General features: G+C 45.4%; 1 protein-coding gene across 2 annotated transcripts in view; it reads right to left on the reverse strand.

Annotated features, from left to right (window-relative positions):
- Nucleotides 1–523: 523 nt before the first annotated feature.
- LOC118775343 (E3 ubiquitin-protein ligase CBL-like) overlaps nucleotides 524–15,395 on the reverse strand; it is a 45,565-nt gene continuing 30,693 nt past the window's right edge. For both annotated transcript variants that reach the window (XM_036525221.1, XM_036525222.1), the window contains 14 exons: nucleotides 13,719–13,865; nucleotides 12,905–13,061; nucleotides 9,918–10,039; nucleotides 9,158–9,295; nucleotides 8,257–8,344; nucleotides 7,879–8,010; nucleotides 6,800–7,024; nucleotides 6,268–6,399; nucleotides 5,659–6,012; nucleotides 5,301–5,395; nucleotides 4,790–4,945; nucleotides 4,489–4,595; nucleotides 3,967–4,167; nucleotides 524–2,111 (listed from right to left, as the gene is read on the reverse strand). In XM_036525221.1, coding sequence (XP_036381114.1) covers nucleotides 1,834–2,111; nucleotides 3,967–4,167; nucleotides 4,489–4,595; nucleotides 4,790–4,945; nucleotides 5,301–5,395; nucleotides 5,659–6,012; nucleotides 6,268–6,399; nucleotides 6,800–7,024; nucleotides 7,879–8,010; nucleotides 8,257–8,344; nucleotides 9,158–9,295; nucleotides 9,918–10,039; nucleotides 12,905–13,061; nucleotides 13,719–13,865 — 2,332 coding nt within the window. In that variant the 3' untranslated portion in view covers nucleotides 524–1,833. The remainder of the gene's footprint in view (nucleotides 2,112–3,966; nucleotides 4,168–4,488; nucleotides 4,596–4,789; nucleotides 4,946–5,300; nucleotides 5,396–5,658; nucleotides 6,013–6,267; nucleotides 6,400–6,799; nucleotides 7,025–7,878; nucleotides 8,011–8,256; nucleotides 8,345–9,157; nucleotides 9,296–9,917; nucleotides 10,040–12,904; nucleotides 13,062–13,718; nucleotides 13,866–15,395) is intronic.

Here is a 15,395-nt window from a genome sequence, read left to right on the forward strand (position 1 = left end):
AAAAACTGAACCAAAAAACAAAAACAAGGTACTTCAAGGTTGCAATGAAAGATAAAGGGAAACCTGACTGAAAGTCACATCAGTGCTTGTGCTCCCTTCACAAAGTTCGGCAGCAAAACAAGTCAAGCGATTTATGAGGTAGTGCCAATTCTTGCTTTGCCTTTTCCCAAATTTCTGCAATGCGTGTCTGAATTTCATCATTGATTCCAGACACGTTTTTTTGTGGTTGTCATCATTACATATCTTAACCTTTCACACAACAGCACTTACCTCATACGCATAAATGCACAGGTAGAAAACATGCTCAGGTATGGAACACACAGATTCAAACACTCAACACATTTTCAAGTATGCTATGCAAATTTCAAAAATGAAAAAGATACTGTCACTTTAAAAAAACAAGGGTTAAACCACACACTATACAATGTACATTTAAGGCTTAATTGTTTAGCACTAACCATAGTAGCAGCAGTAAAGCACTTCTGATTTATTAATATAATAGCAATAATAAAACATTATAAAAGAGTTCAATGACAATTTACACACTGCTGAACAATTGCATCCAGAACCACTCACACAGCTGCACTGTTGTCAGACCCTAGTTATGGCTGGACAATGGTATTATAAATAGACTGCTGTTAATATAGTAACTATTTTATACTTGCCATTCAATTTTCTCTCCAGCTGTACTTTTGGGGCATTTTTAAGTACACATTCATTACAACAAAATGGTAAGTCAAGGGGCGAATCATAGAATCATGGGAAGTTAGCCACACCCTCCTCTCCATGAGCCAGCTCTGGCTATCCTCCTCCCACCCCTGGTCCCCGGTGGAGCAGACCTGGGAATGACTGAGACAGAGAGGGGAGGGTCCCACCTCCCGATTAGGAAAGTGAGGGGTTTCACTTGCACTCTACTTGAAACCGCAGACTCTTATTGGCTGTTATTTTGTATTATTCCGAACCCCTCCCACTTAAGAGAATAATGACAACACTGTTACCGCCTACAGTTCTGAATAGTTCTTACGATCCAATCATGGACAAGACGTAGTTTTCAGGTCATTCCCGCAGCCATAGTTACAGATAAGGGGGTGATGAAAAACCAATGGCACCAGTGTGAACACACAATTAGACGGCCTCCTGTAAAGCCAGCGGCAGCCTCACTCAAAGCTCTTGCATGATGTAACACTGCAGAAAACAACCCCCTAAAATCAGCGGCAGAAGAAACACAAACAAAAGCAAGATTTGGGCCATGAGGATTTAGTTTTACCCAACACAGACTCTGGAGTTTAGCTCTGAAATCCAGAGTCTGTACTGAGACTGCCTGTCTGAGCCTGTGGGAGGAGGAGGGCAGATACCATACTTCACAGATCCCCACAGTCACTGACCCTTCACCCCTTCCTGTCCACAACTGTCCAACAGACTTACACCCATAGAGAGGAGTCACAGGACCTTCTCATATCAACCCACAAACAGCTCCTGTGAATCACTACAATATATCATATGGACACTTCATATTCATATGCATATCCACATATACATATACCTTCAATTATGATAAAGCAAGGACTTCAGCCAATTAGAACTGAGTACTAATCCCATCCGGGGTGTGTGTATGTGTGTAAGTGGGCATGTGATGTCATGAGGACACTCCCTGAAGAAGCCTTTATGTTTAATCTGTGTGGATAATAAAAGGCTCTGCTGGTTATAAGCAAGATGGCAGCGATAAGCAGTCTTACAAGCTAATGCAGGAGAGGGGGACAGGGGATGAAGGAGCGAGCCCTCACAAAAGCCAAAAGGGTGTTGAGAGCTGGCCTGGCAGGGCTGTGAGGGTGGCTATGTGAGGATGTGCGCCGCGGAGGGAATGGAGACGAATTCGCGCAGGATGTTCTTGGCCATCTCCACGTTGTTCTGTGCGATCATCAGCGCCTTCTGGATGTCCTGGTACGAGTAGCCCTGGCTCATCAGGTGCTCGATCTCGCCGCTGATCTGGGGGCCCCCTCCTCCTTCAGCCCCGGCCCCAGGAGGCACGGGGCTTGGCCGGCGGTCGGAGTTGATTCGCCGAGGCAGGGGCTTTGGGGGCCGCTCAGGAGCTTGGCCCGACTCTGAAAAGTCTGTTTGGAGAAAAGTGTAGAAAAGACGAAACACAGAGAGAGATAAACACCTCCTCAAAGGACTGCAAGTGTGCCTCTGTAGACAATGAAATACAGGGATTTCCACATTTGCTCTAATGGTATCTCTCAAAGTGCCAATGGGACATCTTGAAAACACAGAAAAATGGAAAATAAAGTGATTGTTGCACAAAAGAGACTGGAGAGAATGTATAAAAAATAAGACGTACAATCAGTTGTTTGAAGTGTTTAGCCAAGGCTGTGGCACAGGGTAATTAGTAGGGGTGACCCCGAATAGTCAACTATTCGACGATTCGATCTAAGGGGCCTGATTTGACTACCAATCTCACAGTCGAAACATTGCAAAATGCGGTTATGAAACAAGGATCATTCCATTCCGGCTATATGGGGGTGCTGAATGTCTGATTTTACACAGAATTGCTTGCTTTCTCCCAATAAATTATATATATCAAAATAGGCTATGATATATAGCGGGAGCATTTTGAACAAGTAAATCCACAGCATCCCATCCACCTCCACACCATCAGAGAGGATATTCTCCAAGTCAGGTTTTATTGCGCACTTCTGGGCAACATGAAGTTGGTTTTCCTCACGCACAGTTTGAAAAGAATCAAACGGCCACAGCCACAGTGAAAGACTTGCGATTTTTTGTTTGATCAGGTAGGTTAAAGAGATTTCAAAACCTTTTAGCCGGTTCTAATTTGATTTTTGGACATTGTGAACTTGTTTAGCCTAAAGTTGGATAGGCTACCCGCTGCAGTGCTTAGAGCCTGGTCTTTGCAGTGTAAAAAGTATTTGTTATGCACCTTCTGATGACCTACTTGATTCTGACTTATTTTGTTATTGTATTTATTTTTGATTTATTTAGGCAGGCATATTCTATTCTAATTTAATTCTGTATTTTTGCTTGTTTTTTTGCCTGGGTGTTGCTCTGCACTTTACGGCATGCTCGAACACAATTTGAAAATAATCAAAACACAGGTGATTTTAGCCGATTTAATTTGATTTGCTGACAAATTATTTAGCCAATCTGCAGTGCTAAGAGGCCATTAGGTCTCTCTGAAGTTATTTATTTGTTATGTATTAGGTTTATCCCATTCTATTTAATCCGAAATGTTGTTGCACATATTATTCTACTTTGCGCCGACGTTGTTCTGCACTTAAAATGTTCATTTTATGTTAATGTTAAAGGAATCGTTTAACGGATAATGTTTATTCCATGTTGCCTTTAATTTATAGCGTCTAGGGATTCACCTTAACTTAAAAAGATAAAAATCCAAGGCATGTGTTAGCCTGTTTGTTATTTAGACCTATATTTTGTTATGGTCATTTTTTATATGCCACTTTGTTTGATGTTTGATATGCCGACACATGACAGTGGCCTCGTTTCAGTTTTGGTCGTTTCATTATCAAGTTGTTTCTGTGTGCGAAAAAAAAAGTTTTGTACCTACCTACTCTGGTTTCTTTTTACTGTAAGCTATGGCCCTTCCATATTCTAAATGGGCATATTTATTATCGCTAAAAGGTCACCATAATGCAGACTTTTCAAATAATGAGTGAGAAAAAGGATGGAACATGTCCTATTATAAAATAAATTCTTATGCCAAGTCAAGAAGGCAAACTGTTTAATTTGGTGTTTCAGCTCTTTTGTTTGGTGTGGAAAAAATGGAAGCCAATGTCACAAATAAGAATATGGATCAATGAGCAAAAAAAAAAAAAAAACATTATTCGACGATCAGTCGACGATAGGCAAGACTTGACCAATCAGATTCGACTATGTAAATTCTTAGTCAAGGACACTCCTAGTAATTAGTGATGAGAGAAGAGGGGTACATACAGGCTCCTGCACTGAAATCATTATCAATGGAGAGACGGTTGAAGGTGGCGGAGGCTCCACTGATGTCGGATAAGGTGCGCCGAGCTGGGGTGATGGGCAGTGGCGGTTTGGGAAAATCGTAGCCATTGTCATCATCCTCATCCTCGCTGGTCGGTTCCCGCGGCCCATTGGTGCTGGCCCCAGGAGGGAGATCAGAGTAATCTGTGCAGAGGGAACAGAACAGACAGGGGCTCAATCACACGCGCACACATGCACATACACACACGCGCGCACACACACACGCACACAAGATACACAAGCACACTTTACCTACACACACACAAATCACACACAGTTCATCTCAGCTCTGTGCAAGTCCTCAACCCCGAAGCAGCTCTGTGGAATAACCTTTAACCCGGCTGTAGGTGACAGCTGCTCCGCTAATACATAAAACACCTTTCTGGCTGTGCACACTGTATGTGCTTGGTAGCGTGAACAGTCCCACTTTGATACCAAAGAGGCGGATGGGGAGCATCTCAGCACCTGAGTCTCTGGCTTGGGGGGATACAACTGTGAGGGCCTGGGCTTGGATGTTGTACATGGCCTCATACATCTGTGGTCCTTCAGTGTCCATATCACTCAGAATGACTCTGAGAGAGAAAGAGAGAGAGAGAGAGAGAGAGAGAGAGGTGTCAGTCAGACTGTCAAACCTTTGATGACCCACAAAAATCTGAGGGGTCTCAATTTGCAGAGTCACTCTTTCAGATTGTTACAGAAATCACACAGGCAAGCAGCTAGGGGCAGACAGAGTAGAGGATGCTGGGAAGTGGGGAGGGGCTCTCACCGTGAGCTGAGAGCACTGGGCTGGGGGGGTCTGGGGGGCACATCCCGCATGCTGGCCCCCAGGGGGAGGTGGACAGGGCGAGAGGAGGGGCTCATGTACTCCTCATCACTCTCCAGAGCCTCCTCCCCTGTTGGCTGCATCGGACCCGGGACAGGTCTGCAAACGCAGAGGTGAGGGTCACCAAAAGTGACAAGCAAAAAACACCCACTCATAACTACCCCTCCCAACACAAACACACACTGTTGCAAAAATGCATGAAAAGCATGCGCGCGTACACACACACACACACACACACACACACACACTCCTGGGCGAGAGCAGAGGATGGTGCAGTGTGACCAGCTTAATGAGTACGCGCACACACACAAACAAACACACACACACACACACACACACACACACACACACACATTAAAGAGCCTTAAGCACAATGACAGCCACAAACATGTATTTAAAAATATACAGGACAAAGTAACACCATAACATGCACAGTGGATCACACGGACTGTACCTGGAAGCCAGGGCGTAGATGGCATTGGCCGAGGCCGAGGGCTTTACCTTGGGGCTGTCAAACTCTTGGCTTCCCAAGGAAGTGCCTCCAAAGCTCTGGGGAAGCAGAAAAAGCCAGCATACAGCAATCAGACACTTCACATAAATTATGGTGCCGCGCAGGGTATGGGTTTCAATTCCCTTTACTACTCCTCAGTGGAAACAATATCCCTCAGTAGGGGTAAACATGGATTCCAGAATACATGAGATAGATTACTACCATTTAACTCTGCTAATGATCCTTTGGCTCTCTGTTAACCTGGCTGGCTTTATCAGGCTGTGGCCGGTTGAGCTAGACTGTGCCATGAGCGCATTCTCACCAGCTGATGATCCAGAGTATGGCAGCTGTTGGGCCTGACGGCGTCTGTCCTCCCCTCCAGTGGAGAGGGCAGGGCCAGAGGGAGGGAGTGGCGGTTGGACAGCTCGCGGGAGCCACGCGCGTCTGCCGCCGGGGCCTTCGGCACGGGCCGGGAACTCCAGTCTGCCTGGCTGCGGTTAGGGGGAGCAGGGGGCAGTTTGTCCCGGGGCGGCTCGCCTGGGGTGCTGGGGAGAGGTCGTCTCGGTGGCCGGGTCTCTGAGCCCGCTGGGCTGGGCCGGTCAGGAGGGGGAGGAGGCGGCAGGTCCCGCAACCCAGGGGGGAGGGGCAGTGGCTTGTCTTTGTGGTGCGAAGAGGCCTGTGTTTAATGCAAAGGAAATGTTGACGCACAGATATACATGGACACACACACACACACACACGCTAACATACAGTCATGTTATCATGATCTCTTTCACACAATATCAGGATTCTGATGGAAGAATAGGATGTGCCTGGGAAGATGGCTTTGTGATCTCTGTGTATTGGATCATTCCAGTTCAAGCCACTCTACCATGTCCATCATGAACAGATGAATGTACTGGACTCTCTACAGATGTCAGACAGAGCTTGCCTTAGATGTGCCCCCTGGGCTGGAGGCTCCTGGGGGGTTTGGGGGTCTCTGCTGCAACAAGTCCAAGCGGGGGGGAACAGGGGGTAGGGAGGCCTGGGGTGCGGTGGACATGGGTGATGGAGGCCGCTCTATCTGCAACACAACAGCTATGTTAGCCAACTTTACCCTAGTAAGTCTGAAACTCTTTAAGAAATATTTTTCATCTTAAACAACTGAGAAAAGTAGGGTGATGTCTTTCTCTGAGAATGACAAAGTGATCAACCGGATTATTTATGAAGTTATCCCCTGAGAGCAGGGCTCTGTGCAGAGAAAGCCACAGATAAAAGGCAGATGAAAAGCTGTGGCATTGCAGCTGGAGCCCTGAGCAGGTCGCGGACTTCAAAATGCCTTCCACACAAGCAACATGGGCCTTGAAAGCAAAAGATGAATCAGACTGATTCTTCAGGACCAGCAGTTTAAGTGAAGAAGAGGAGCTCTAAGGGTGATTTTTTGGGTGAGTCCGTGTGGCGGGTGTTGGGGAAGTGGCCCTCACCTTAGCACTAGCCAGCTTGCTCATCATCAGGTGGGGGTCCTCCAGGCGGTCATCGTCGTCGTCATCGTAGCTAGGTGACGGGGTGCCCTCTGATCCATACGACCCCGGGCCACCCCCGGATGAGCCCCCACCACTGGTGTCTTTTGGATTGAAGGGGTCCACAACGATGGGCTCTGTCCCCTTGATCTCACAGCGACAGAATGGGCAGCCCTGACCCTCGGATTCCTGAGGGAGAAGCGAGAGAGGAGGTGAGCTGGACGCTAAGGCAGGCTAACCAACGCGGCGCTGGGAGGAGAGAGAGGGAAAGAAGAGGTGAGCTGGACGCTAAGGCAGGCTAACCAACGCGGCGCTGGGAGGAGAGAGAGAGAAAGAAGACGTGAGCTGGACGCTAAGGCAGGCTAACCAACGCGGCGCTGGGAGGAGGGAGAGAGAGAGGAGATGAGCTTGGACGCTAAGGCAGGCTAACCAACGTGGCGCTGGGAGGAGGGAGAGAGAGAGGAGGTGAGCTGGACGCTAAGGCAGGCTAACCAACGCGGCGCTGGGAGGAAGGAGAGGGAGAGGAGGAGAGCTGGACGCTAAGGCAGGCTAACCAACACGGCGCTGGGAGGAAGGAGAGGGAGAGAGGAGGTGAGCTGGACGCTAAGGCAGGCTAACCAACGCGGCGCTGGGAGGAAGGAGAGGGAGAGGAGGTGAGCTGGACGCTAAGGCAGGCTAACCAACACGGTGCTGGGAGGAAGGAGAGGGAGAGAGGAGGTGAGCTGGACGCTAAGGCAGGCTAACCAACGCGGCGCTGGGAGGAGGGAGAGAGAGAGGAGGTGAGCTGGACGCTAAGGCAGGCTAACCAACGCGGCGCTGGGAGGAGAGAGAGGGAAAGAGGAGGTGAGCTGGACGCTAAGGCAGGCTAACCAACGCGGCGCTGGGAGGAGGGAGAGAGAGAGGAGATGAGCTTGGACGCTAAGGCAGGCTAACCAACGCGGCGCTGGGAGGAAGGAGAGGGAGAGAGGAGGTGAGCTGGACGCTAAGGCAGGCTAACCAACGCGGCGCTGGGAGGAAGGAGAGGGAAGGGGTCACTGTCTCACCTGCCAAGCAGTGAGGCAGGAGGTGCACATGAGGTGGCCGCATGGCTCGATCTTCACGTCCTTGTCATTCTCGGCGCAAATCTTACACAGTTGGAAGGTGGAGCCCATCTCACAGTACAGCTCATACTGCTCCTGTGGAGAGGGAGAGGCAGATGGATGAGGAGAGCAGAGACCTGAGAAACTTGATCCACAGTGATCCTGTGTGGAGTGATCTTACGCAGTCTTCCAGGACCTTCTGTGATCTGCAGATATCTCTCTGATAACCAGTGATCATGTGATCAGCAGCAAATGCTTGCATGCTATAGTGATTGTGTGTGCTTTGATGATCTTGTTTGATGTTGACCTTCTGAGTGCTGCAGTGTGCTTGTATGACCTCACCTGCGTGACCTTGATATGATCCTGTGGGGAGGGCTCACACAGCCCTGTAAGGTCCGGGTTCTGGGTACGACCGTCTGGGAACAGGTAACTGCAGAGAGGAGGAGCAAGAGAAAGGAAGAGTAGTTGCTAAGCAATCCACCAAACAGTACAGTCGATAGACTGCCCCAAAGTTCCATTAAAAGAGCACCAATAAAAACTAAAACTAAAAAAAACTAAAAAAAAAAAAAGACTATTGTATGATATCCTAAATGCCATAATGTATATATACACAGGGAACAGCTATATAAAGCTACTTCAGAAGCAAAGGAGTTTTTATTGGAAATAAAGAATTCCATTTAAATCTGGACAGCCACTAAGGTTGGTCTCCACCCCACAAGACCACCGAACATTTGCATACATTCAACCTCTGCATTTTTTTGCATAGGGCCATTACAATCAGTCTCTAACTGAGTAAATATAATACCTTCTGTCAAATTACACATATCATATTATGTGCCTGAACCACTTAATTCAGCTCTCATAATCAAACAATAAACATTTAAAATAATCAAAACAGAACAGAGCTCCTTCCAGGGCAAAAATCATTCCTCTACAGTTTGGCAGAACAACAGCTGGTAGTAGCATTAATTTGCTAAGGACACTCTTATCCAGGGTGACTATTTGTGGCTTGTCTGTGTCTCCCAACAAATGGACACATTCTGCGGTCTGACAAACACTGCAGTCACCTAACTGGCATTACCAATGAAAAAATGATGCTATATAAGCCAGCAGCACCTCTATTTAAAGGTTCGGTCTCTATCTCTAGCTATAACGGGGGTGCTGTAGACTAAGGTCATGTGGGGAGTATGGAGTGGGGTTGGGCTCTAGGTGGGCGTCAGAGCTTGTGGAGGGTAAAACTCACAATCCCTCCCGGAAGCCGTCAATGAGTGCCTGGAAGAGAGGCTTGTTGTGGGGGATGGTCTGCAGGATGTTCCCATCAGCAGTCACATAGCCAATGGCCCACTGGCCCAATCGCGTGCAGCTCAGCCTGAAGATGTAGCTGCAGAAGAGAATGCGGTACACTTAGGGTCCTCCGAAACGCTCACACAAACATCGTGCAGATGCAAATATGTGTGTGTGTGTGTGTGTGTGTGTGTGTGTGTGTGTGTGTGTGTGTGTGTGTGTGTGTGTGAGCGTGTGCGCGTAGGTGTGTGATAAAAAAAAAAAGACACTGTGCGTGAGTAGCCAGCAGTCTGCACGTGTATAAGGCAGTGTGTGTGCGTGTGTAAGAGAGAGAGAGAGAACGAGAGAAAGAGGGGAAAAAAAGTGACAGTATACTGACATATGCACAAGATGTCTCATACACACACAAACACACACATGCACAATGCCCCATACACATTCATGCACATATACATTCATGTTACTGTGTTCATGGTATGTTACTCTACCTTTTGTTCTTTTGGTGAACTTGTTTTTTTTGGTTTTGTACATGCCTTGGTAATACAAGAACTTGTCATGTCAATAAAGCGGTTTGAAATGAATTGAACTGAGAAACAGAGAGAGAGGGAGTGAGACAGAATGAGAGAGAAAGAGAATGAGAGGCAGAGAGAGAGAGAGTGAGAGACACACACACACACACACACACACACACACACACACTGTGCTGGACCACTTCCCACCTGCCCGGCTTGTGGATGAATTTGTGCAGACGGGCCTTCACCTCATCGTAGGTGAGGAAGGCCATGTACCCAGGGTGTGTGACTGCCAGGCTGTTCCAGTTGCGCAGCAGAGATGACCATGGCTGCAAAAGAGACAGAGACTTCACATCCAAAGCTATTGCTCTCCACTACTGACCACTAAGGGTCACAGGGACACACTGCATTAGCCTGATAAGGGCCCTGCTCAGTACAGCACATCCAACTAAACATCTTCCAAGGGATTCATTTTAAAATATATATTGTTTGCTATATTTTCCAGAAAAAAATCACATTTCATACTCCATACTTCAATTCCCCACTGAGAAGCAGTGCTTCCTGCAATGTACGAGCTGCACAGGTCTGTCCTAAGAGAATCTGAGGTACTGAGGTACCATCAGGACACAGGCCTGCCTCTGGAGGCTGTCACCATGGAAACCGTCTCCCCTCTAAGGTGAGTGACAGTGCATGGTCCGTTTATCCACAGTGATGCAATGCTTCAGCAGCCAGTGACAGCACTCCAGGCTGTACACACAGAGACAGCTGGCCTTTTTCACTAGTTCAGCATGCAGCTACCTCAGGACCCGCTAGAGATAGAAATAGTGTGTACCACTGACCCCATTTTAAGGTAAACATCAGTGTCTTTTGCCAAGCTCGCGAGAGTGCCAGATAACACCATGAAACATCTGAAATGTTTCACCATTTTATTTCAACAAAACAGAACGAACGCATTAACAAGGTCACATTCATTGAATAGGTAACTTATGATTTTTTTCTTTATGCTTTCCTCCTCACCCTTATTTGGAGTTGCCAGCTGTATACTGCACTTGCCTCTCCAACAGCATCTCCAACTTTGCAACTACCCTCACTGATCAGTAGAGGGTACTAATGAGAGGCAGCAATGAGGGGAACCTGGAACCGACATACAGTAACTCTATGTGTCTCAGGCCATAGGACTCTGCGTGAGGAATAACTAACTTTGGCCACTTGGATCCTTCAGCCATATAGTATTTAATACGTCACTAAACATTGAGAAAACTACCCAGCTAAATTAGACAAAGTCTCACTAGCAACATGAAAATGAATGCTACCTTCAACTCAAGCAGAACCCTGTGTAACAGATGCATGTTGCACTGTTAGACCATGCGATTTTACTGTCTAATGAAAATGGATTTAGAGTTATTTTAACATTCTAACATTTTCTATATTTTTAATCGATCCAAGATAAGCCATTAGCTTACTGTAAAAATAAATAAGCTGTTTACAAGAGTGATAATAAAGCTCCCATTACATTTGGTGTCACTTACATTACACAAGTTCACAATTATCTCATATCAGTCAATGGGACTGATGATATTGTAAAATGCCGTTTGAGAAAGTTTTCCACATATGACAAAATAAACAGCCTAACATATACACCTTGTAAGGGCCTGTGACTGGATTTGTGCTTGTGAGGTCAGATTGAACTCCAGGGTTCATTCTGAAATGCTCTTTGCCCCTTTCCAAAAAACTTTTAACTGATTTAACTGATTCCAGTCAGATATACAAATGTTAATGCCACAGCGGACTACAAATGAATTCTTCTGTGAATAGCCAAAGATGGAATTTAAACTTCAAATGCTTCAGCAAAAACTCACTGACCATGCACCTCTCTTTAATCAGCTTACTCTTGAACTGCTGTCATCACGTTTACAAATCAGCCAAAAAAAGAACATCAGTTAACCGACCGAGTAACCAGAGGATGTGCACATGCTCACTTTAAACGCTGCAACAGAAGCTTGCACGCACTTCCTCTTCTCAGCAGTGAGCAGAGCCCTCTCTCAACTGCATGGCATTCACTGTGATGCACTGTGAAGCGTGAGACAGTGTGCAGACAGCAAGCTCTACAGTGCGGCTTTTCTCTCCCTAGCACTGTGAACACACCCCTTCTCTTCCAGGAGAGACGGCACAAAAGCAGAACAAAAACTGTGCGTGAGCAAAGCAGGAAGAACCCCACTTCCTCCTCAGAGAAATAAAACACAAACCACAGGCTGACCTTTCACACCTCTCAGCGAATCCCAAACACACGAGTGACAGAGCATTTTTTCCTCATGAGAAAGTCATACAGGTAATATGAATTCCAAAGCATACAGACTATATGAAGAAAACAAAGTACAATACAGTCTGTTATAAACACACACACACACACACACAAACCCATATATATTTATATAAATAGAATTTATAGTATGTTTGAAAATGTGTTGAATTTAATTTTAATTTAATTCAATGTACAGATTACATCACACACATATGTAATATCACAATATGTTGTAAATTAGTGTCTGTAAATGTCTGAATATAAAGTAGCAATATCTGATGACTGATTTCCTAATACATGGATCTGTGGTGTAAGCTTTTCCCCTTTTCATGCAACCTTATTATTTTTGGAATCACTATGACAACCTCTGTTCTTGCACATAAACCCTGAGGCAAAATGTGTGCAATCTTCTAATATACTTGCACACAGCCAACAGCTATTTTTCACACAAGTAACACACCATACTACAGTGGAGTCGGTGCTGACTGGAGGACAGGAGCTACTCCACTGACACCCAAGCAACTCATAGGCATTTGGCAAATTACAGGTCGACAAAAAGTGACGGGCTGAGGGGACCCTGGTCAACCTGCCCACCACTATCCCTGGTGGATCAAAACCAATTTGTTCTGCTGATGTGGGCTCCCGGTCATTATCAGCCTGGGTTTGAACCTTGGTTGTTGAGCTCAGTTTGCACTCAATGTGAGAGCCGTAACCACTGAGCTGACATGTGGTATATTTTTACAAATGTCAAACATATTTGTAGTACTTTGGATTTTATATTATAACATGTATAATAATTTCTGTATGGGAGGGGGGACAGGCAATGAAATAGTAAAGGTGCTGGGGTTGGAGGTCAAGGGTCAAGGAATGTAGCAGGGGCTTTTATCTGTACCTGGAAGAGCCTGGTGAAGATGTCAAATTCGAATACAGAGATGTAGTCATTGCAGGTCAAGTCAATGGTGGACTTGAGGGCCATGGCCTCTAAGCCGGAGCTGATTGGGTGGAATTCATGCAGGGCCTGGCGGAACATTTTCCATGGCACAATTGTCCTGCACAAATAAATACCAGGAGGACCATCAGTCAGCTGTGGAATAAAAGACCTGATGTAATAGGAGAGGGTGTAGCACATCGTGAACTCAGGAAGTGATCACATCTTCAATACTCTAATTTCCTTCCATTCCCTTGCTTACAGAAAACCGTGTAAAGACTACATTGAAAACCTAAGCCCAGAATTGATTACAGTTGACAGTTGGTTTCATAGTTCTTAATCGACAGCTTGACACTTCAAATGCAGGCCAAATATCATAATGCCTCAGTCCATGTGACATCCATCAAATAAAAAAATATTCCTGATATGCAGAGGTAGTGTTTGTGCAGAGGGGATAAATCCATCTTTTAATATGGAGGTCAATCATCCTTGTACAAAACAGGCACCTTTCTCGTGCTACTTCCGTACAATCTCAAATGTCACATGTCTGACTGAGAGTAATACAATGGAAGATTGTGTTGGGCAAGGTGAATCAGCTTTGTTTCTAGTGCTGGAGTTGAAAAGGGGAACTAAAATACTACATGTGAATATCCCTCATCCCTATACTAGTCAGGTGCTCATACTATAAGAGGCATCATTGTTGACCCAGGCTTAACAGTGTTGCTGGTATAAAGCATGGCTAAGGACAGCTGGTTCCCTGGTTTGGTGAGAAACTCACTTGTCTGTGAAGGACCTCCTCCAGAACTCAGCAGCATCAGCCTTGGTGATCCTGAAGTTGTCACCCTGAAACAGGCCATTGGGGAAGATGGCTTTAAGCTCAGCCAGCATGTGGCTGAATATCAGCGACAGCTTGGTCAGGTTACGCCTAAGAGGAGAGGAAGAGAGAAGACCGAGAGAACACTTTAGCATCACATTATTTCTTTGTTTTGCCCAGATACCCTTTTTCAGGGTCATGTATCAGCTTATGCAGCTGGATACTTACTAAAGCACTTCAGGTGAAAGGCTTTGCTCAAGTACAATGGCAACCCCATCTGGGAAGTGATGGTGCCACTTTATAAGAGAGACTTATCATTAGCAGAGGGTATGTTCTTGAGATCCCCAAGAATGAGGAAATCTGGCAATACTGTACAGATCATATATTTTTGATCAGACAAAAAATAATGTAATGACATTAAACAATAAACATGTGATTAACATGAATCTACATAAGGCAATACAGGTATACCATTAAGGTTTATCCATTAATGATGCCTCTGAGAATGAAGCTCTGTTATAAAGAAGCTAACATTATTTCTTTTACTATTAAAATGTCACATTCATTTTCAAATCTCCAGAGATCACAGGAAGAGTGGAACAATTACAACTCAAAGTGCATTAAAATGTGATTTCACACCGAAATGTGATATTCTTGTCCATTATCATAATACAAGTTCAGATACATTTATGTGATGATGTATTTTTCAAGTTTAAGGTGCATTTGATGTTCTTTGTTACATAATATGATATTTCACTAATAACCCCTATTTTAAGAAGACCTGGAAAGTATCTCTGTATATGCTATGTCAGTGCCACTGTTCTACTCATGCACCTATAATACAGTGGCAAACCGTCAGGGCCTTCAAGGTATTCAGAGAGGCCCTGGAATCCTCAGATGAAAAAATAAAAAATGTATCTGATTAATTCTATAAATAAAATAAAATTTAAATAAAATGAATAAATAAAATAAATAAAAATTATTCGACTCTGTGTTGCTTATCTGTAATATTCCAGTGTTACGCCGACTTATTCCTGTTTTCTGTCCATGCACTGCGCATTTGAGTGGTTTTGTGTTGGAAAAAATGCAACCAATCAGATATTTTTCTACGGAGTCTCTGGGGGGAATATCCTTCCAGGGTATTCAATAATCTTGACAGAATGCCCTGACCATTAAACTGAATGAGAGCGTATATTTGGATCGACTATTTGATCAACCAATCATATTTGGATTTGTAGCGTATTTTTTCAGATTTTCCCATAGCTCCAGGGTATTCTAGAACAGTGTTTCTCAACCCTCTCCTGGAGGACCCCCTGCCCTGCATGTTTTAGATCTCTCCCTGCTCCAACACAGCTGATTCAAATGATCAGTTTGTTATTAAGCAGCTTCAGGAGTTCATAACGAGTTGATCATTTGAATCAGCTGTGTTGGAGCAGGGAGAGATCTAAAACATGCAGGGCAGGGGGTCCTCCAGGAGAGGGTTGAGAAACACTGTTCTAGAACAGCGTTTCCCAACCCTGCTCCTGAAGGCACACCGTCCTGCATATCTTCTATCTATCCCTGCTCTACCTACCTGACTGAACTCATCAGTGGCACTTTTGATTAGCTGAGCACACCTGATTTAGTCAAGCAGGAAGGATA

This window comes from Megalops cyprinoides, chromosome 3 (assembly GCF_013368585.1).
Source record: "Megalops cyprinoides isolate fMegCyp1 chromosome 3, fMegCyp1.pri, whole genome shotgun sequence".
NCBI lineage: Eukaryota > Metazoa > Chordata > Actinopteri > Elopiformes > Megalopidae > Megalops > Megalops cyprinoides.